At 34.5% G+C, this 5,971-nt stretch overlaps 1 protein-coding gene across 1 annotated transcript; it reads right to left on the reverse strand.

Moving 5' to 3' along the window:
* Positions 1-1,378: 1,378 nt before the first annotated feature.
* LOC143551885 (uncharacterized) lies at positions 1,379-3,007 on the reverse strand. Its single transcript, XM_077042229.1, has 2 exons — positions 2,773-3,007; positions 1,379-1,545 (listed from the first exon to the last, which is right to left on the reverse strand). Exons 1-2 carry the CDS (start codon positions 2,960-2,962, stop codon positions 1,415-1,417), a joined length of 321 nt encoding a protein of 106 aa, XP_076898344.1. The 5' UTR covers positions 2,963-3,007; the 3' UTR covers positions 1,379-1,414.
* Positions 3,008-5,971: the final 2,964 nt, after the last annotated feature.

Genomic DNA, 5,971 nt, shown 5'->3' on the forward strand with positions numbered 1-5,971 from the left:
ATTGTTACTGAATTATTAGTGTTAAATTGCTATATATATGAATTTTACATGATATTAAAATTACCGACATCACACTGATATCTCACTACGATAACCGATATCTCAGATATTGGTCCTTGACCGATATCTCAGATATTGGTCCTTGACCGGTATCCGATATTTTTCTGCATTAACTTCTTAGCTAGACACAATGAATAATTCATGTGTGACTAAACAAAAAGTTTCAAAACAAGCATAAAGTCTTGATCAACACATAATCCATCACGGCGTCACATATTTGAAACAAAAAATCACAAATCCATAGCATATTTGAAACAAAAAACCATAGAAACAAATCATAACATTCGCTAAAAATATAATATCTGGTTCAGACGGTTTGAGAGTGTGTATATAAAAAATTTACACAGATTGAGCTGTTAGGACAAGAAATCTAACATGTAAACAAGTCGACCTATTTAAAACACAAAACCTATTAAGCTCAACTCAAACCTGTTAAAACCTGTTTCGTGTCATGTTAAAAGGTCTGTCTGATATTCACAGCCCTAGTATTTGGTTACGGTTATTAGAGCGTGTTTGAGATTGAGTTTGATAAATGCTTATTTGACTTATTGACAGTTTTTCAAAAGTCTCAAATCATGGCTTTTTGAAAAAGCTAATAAGTCAATAAACATTTTTCAAACTCAATTCCAAAAACAAGCTCTTAAGCACACATTAAAAATTCTAGAAAAAAGTTGTAAAACAGGGGAACGAACAAAAAGATAACAAAGCTTCTACAGATCAAAATTTGCTTAGGCCCAAGTAGAAGTGCACAAATTGAGTTCTGGGCTCAAATGGGTTCGGATTAGAACCGGTTCAGGTTCGGTCAAAGAACCGAAACCGGTTCGATTCTGTTTATAAGAGTAAAAGGGTATATTCGATTCCAACCAGTTTACAACAGGTAAGGTTCAGGTTTACACTGTTTCAACAATGAGAGCTACAAAAGTTTGACTAATGGTTCGAAAATAAAATGCTTTGATGGGATGCAGGACTTAGGATTGAGCTGCACTGGACACTTCATCTAAATTAATAGAAGTTACCCAATAATATTTAAACTAAACCCAACATAAATTAAAATAAATGAAATACAGTTGAAATCTTAGTATCTTACAATTCAGCCCGGTATTATACAACCTGCTCTTAGTAACCTCAAACCAAACCACTTGCTATGGTTAAAAACTTTTGAAGCCGACGTGCAACCAAACTAATGATCAGTCTGGTTGTTTCAGATTTATGTATCAAAATTCTCATTAAATCTTAAAGAAAAAAACATACCAACATAATAAGGTCAAACTGTTGACTTTGTTAACAAGCATAAATAGTGCAGTGACATTACATAAGCAATTAGGCGATGAAAATGCCGATAAAAGAAACTTAATTAAACATTCTTCTTCCTTATCTTGCCCTTGCCTCTATACTTCTTTTTGCTGAGTTTCAGTTTCTTCTTCAACTTTCTCCCAATAGGTTTTAATGATTTTGCAGTTTGACTGCCTTCATCCATCTCCACGTCTGCATAATCACACAAACGTTGAATCACACAAACATGAATAACAAAAAAAATATACATATATAAAATTATTTGTTTTAACTATGAATAACCCTTGTCGACAATATTCAAAACTGATATTTAAACCAAAATATATGTATCCTGATTAATAATGTCTTACCAAAATGATTAATATTGTCTCTACGACTGTGACTTGGCGGCTACGTAGTTTACAAAGCACAAGCTGTTCAAAGAGCACACCTGAGGCGCAGGGAAAAACAGCCCGAGGAGCTTTTGTACACCGAATGTTTTCATGCATCAGGGCATTGTACAACTAACTAAGGGAGCGTTCGTTTCACAAAATTCATGGGAATTCAAATAAATTGGAATTAAAATCCCATGAGATGGCATGTTCGTTTCGTTGGAATTGGAATCTCAATTCCATTTTGGTGTGTTCGTTGTCAAAGAATTGGAATTGGAATTCAATTCCTTCAAATTCTTTTAAATAAAGGGATTCCAATTCCTACGAAAATGTAGAGGAATTCAAGTAAATTCATTGGAATCTTTTCTCGATTTTTTTTTAACGAGTACAACGAATAAAAAAATTTAGTTTTTTTAACTTTTTTTGTTTTTGATTTATATTTCATGTTAAGATTTTTTATTATTATTTTTGAATACTTTTAAGGGGTTTTTGATCTTAATAGAGAACCCATAAAAAATCCAAAAAAGATAATAAAAAAACATGACACAAAAAATAAACAAAAAATCTAAAAAACTAAAATGTTTCCGTAATTATCCTCGTTTAAAAAATAAAAAAGATTCCAATTCATTTGTCAAACGAATACATCAAAAAATGGAACTGGATTTCAGTTCCTTTCTATTCCAATTCCTATTGAAATGTTTAGATTCCAAATTCAATTCCTTCCAATTCCAAATCCTATACAAATTCCAATTCCATTTCATTATGTGAAACAAACGCGCCCTAAGTATTTAGATTGCATTATTTAAATACTAAATCATAAATCATATATAAGGCTTACTTTGAGCTAATTTTGGGCAAGAGATGGTAAAAATAAAAAAAAAACTTTGGGCCGGGCTAATGGGATTGAAAAAAAAGGCGGATCTGAATCTGAGGCCGAGCCTCAAGTAAGTAAAGTTGGTTTTGTTTCAAGTTATCATACAAAACAACAATATACAGATTGACAAAGAAAAACGTAAAAAAGCAACACAGAACAGAAGGAAGGAAGTACCCATATCGGCGGTGGCATCCATGGACGTTGATTCGTCGCGGCGAGTACGAACAGGGAGTTTAGGGGCGTTAAGTGCAGCTTCGAGAGCGGCGAGCTTGGCTTCTTCTTTCTTCTCGTACAATGGAGCTACCATCTCTCGCTTAATGGCTCTCAACCTCTTTTCTCTCTTGCATCTCATTGATTTCGCCATTTTTCCTGCAGCTGCTGCTGCTGCTTCTTTCCTTGGGGTTTGGCGGACCAACTAGGGTTTTATATCAATATATAGTGTTTTTTACTATTGCTCAAACAGCAATACTGGTCCCTGTATTTTTGACGACTTTCGCTTCTTGTATTGAACCCTGTCTTTTCAGGGGTAGCAATTCCTAACCTAACACCGAAAAATATTTCTACTAATATAATTCGTTTTCTTAAATTGGTCAACCACTTTAAAAATATAGACGTTAATGTTTTCATTATAGAGATAACATGTAACATCCCGAAATTTATAAGAATAATATTTAATATATTATTTATGTTAGAAAAATTAAATGGAGTTAGCGGATTAATACTAAAATAACAATAAAGATGGGAGATGGTAGGTTAATTAAATGGAATTAATTATAGATCAAAAGAAAAGATGAGCCTAAGGTTCATGAGCTTAAGGGAATATAAATACCCCTTAAACCTTAATCCTCTCCATTTCCATCCATTTTACACCATAGCCTACACCATCAAAAACACACACTTAAGCTAAGCACTCTCTACTCTACTATATTCAATGATCCGAGATCAACCGAAGGTAAGAAATGTTTTATCTCAGCTGACCCAACCCATTAGAACCCGACACCGCGGCCCCGCAATGTCGTATGAGTCGTTTGGATCTAGATCTAGCTTTATTCGGGTATTTAACCAACCAAAAGCGAACTTAAGGGTCACCTTAGCTCAGATATGGACATCCCGAAGCTACTTAGGCCATAAAGGATCAAACCCCGACCAACCAGGGTGGTTAACGGCGACTGACGGCGCCAAAATCGAAGAAAAACCTTGAAAACGCGTAAAAAAGGGGCTGACCTGCACTTATACGCCGTATAAGTATATACGTGTATAAGTGCAGCGTGTAAGTGTGGACAACGCGTAAGTATATAGACATAGCATATGTATGAAAAGTATAAGTGTGGCAGCGTGTATGTACGTATGGAGCGTATAAGTAGCACAGCGCATATGCATGTGGGTGTATATGTATATGTGTAAGCTGTATATGTTATAAAATGTATATGTGTAACTTATACGCCATATGCACTTACATGCTGTAAGAAACTTATACGCATGAGGAGGACTTATACGCTAGAATCACTTACACGCCCATAATAACCTATACGCTAGATTTAATGATTTTACGAATAAACGAACGATAAACAACGTATACGTACGTAAACGGTGGGCGTGGCCGTATATGATGTGTGAACTAAAGATAAAAAATAATTAATAATAAAATGTAACGTTTGAAATGAAGATTTGATTTGATTAACTAATTGAACTTCAGTTTTCTGATAAGGTTTTTAGTAAAGACTTACTAATGAAAAATAAATTTTTCCAAACTGACCTGGAAGCTTAACCCCAGCCAGAGGCTCTGCCCCTTGACCCCGCTAAGGGCTGCCGCCCCTAGAACTTTGCTGCAAGGGGCGTAGCCAGTGTTTACAATAACCTAGGAATATGATATAATTAGGAGTAGTTAAGTGATGCTTGCTAATTGATACACAGTTAGCCATGCACAGCTCAAGAAGGGCATAACCGTAAATTTAGAAAGGAATCGCTTACGGGTGAGTTTCTAGCCTCATTCATTGTTATATTTTCGGGGCTGTGTGCATACTCGATATAAATAGTTAATACACTTACCTTAAGTGGTAAGTGTATGCCATATATGATATGTGTGATAGTTATCGTGGTTATGAATGAATGCTTGTCGGTACATGAACGATCTTCGGATATTGAACGTGTCGCCAAGGAAGGTAAGTGTTACAATATGTAATTATGTATAAAGTATGTATGAATGATAAAGCAGGGTACGTATGAAATCGTATGAATGATAGTATGAATGTATGATGTAGGGAACCGACCCTAATAAAATCTGCGAATGTAGGGAACATACCTTAATAATATATGTGAATGTAGGGAACAGACCCTAATAATATATGTGAATGAAGGAAACAGACCCTAATAATATCTGTGAATGTAGGGAACAAACCCTAATAATATCTGCGAATGTTATAGGGCGAAATGCTCTTAAAATATAAGAAGGTAAGTGCGAAAGAAAGAATGAACAGGTTAAGTAAGAAATATATATATATATATATATATATATGCGGATACGTAATAGTAAGTATGTGGATGTATTGTATGTTATCTGTTTTAACTAGAACTCATTCAGCGTAGCTGACTTTTAGTATGCACGCAGGTAAATACACTGAAGCAGCTAGCTTGAGGGAGACACATGGCAGGAACTGAGGAAGCTGGTATCTGAAGATTTGTCATGATGTTTAAATAAGATAGTTGTATGTTATGTTTTTAAAGACAAGTTTGAATGTTTTGTAACGAATTATTGAAGTTTTACTTATTCCACGAAAGTTTAATTTAACTATGATATTTAGAACTGTGTTTACGAGTAAATCCAACGTCAATGTAGAGCACCGGGAACGGGGCCTTACATAACAAGTGTTAGATTTTTAAGTTAAATTCTTAGTTTTTCAAATATTTTATACATCTATTAACTTTTAAAAGTAGTACTAATTTTTTTTTCAAATTACTTTTATTTGCACTTTCACTTTCAACAATTTTATTTTATTAGTTTGAACCGTCTGTTCTCTGATGAACTCTATTCATTTGATCTTATCTTGAGTTGGGTTTTATTTGAATTTGAATTAAAAGATATTATAATTTTAATTATTGCATGATAGTACCTTGACAGCTGTGAGAAATCAGTTCACGCCCCGTCATTTCCGCCATAGGTTGGGGTGTGACAACAAATACAAAAGACAAATTACTAAAATGGAAATTTCGAATTTTAAGACCCATCGTGCTACGCTGTGGATTAAAATAAACCCATCGTGATACGCGATGAAAATATCACAAAAACCAACACAAGGGTGGTGTTGCGCTATGCGATGAACCATGTTTCAAACCATCGCTATACGCGACATGGCTTCCACGGTCAACAGACACG

Source organism: Bidens hawaiensis, unplaced genomic scaffold (genome assembly GCF_021521415.1).
Source record: "Bidens hawaiensis isolate Kalapana, Puna unplaced genomic scaffold, B.hawaiensis_p1.1 tig00016725_1, whole genome shotgun sequence".
NCBI lineage: Eukaryota > Viridiplantae > Streptophyta > Magnoliopsida > Asterales > Asteraceae > Bidens > Bidens hawaiensis.

Bases quoted from the DNA above. Each gene is read 5' to 3' on its own strand.
- LOC143551885 (XM_077042229.1), bottom strand. From the start codon at position 2,962: ATGGCGAAATCAATGAGATGCAAGAGAGAAAAGAGGTTGAGAGCCATT. The intron at 1,546-2,772 runs GTACTTCCTTCC...GTGATTATGCAG, and splicing joins GGATGCCACCGCCGATATGG to ACGTGGAGATGGATGAAGGC.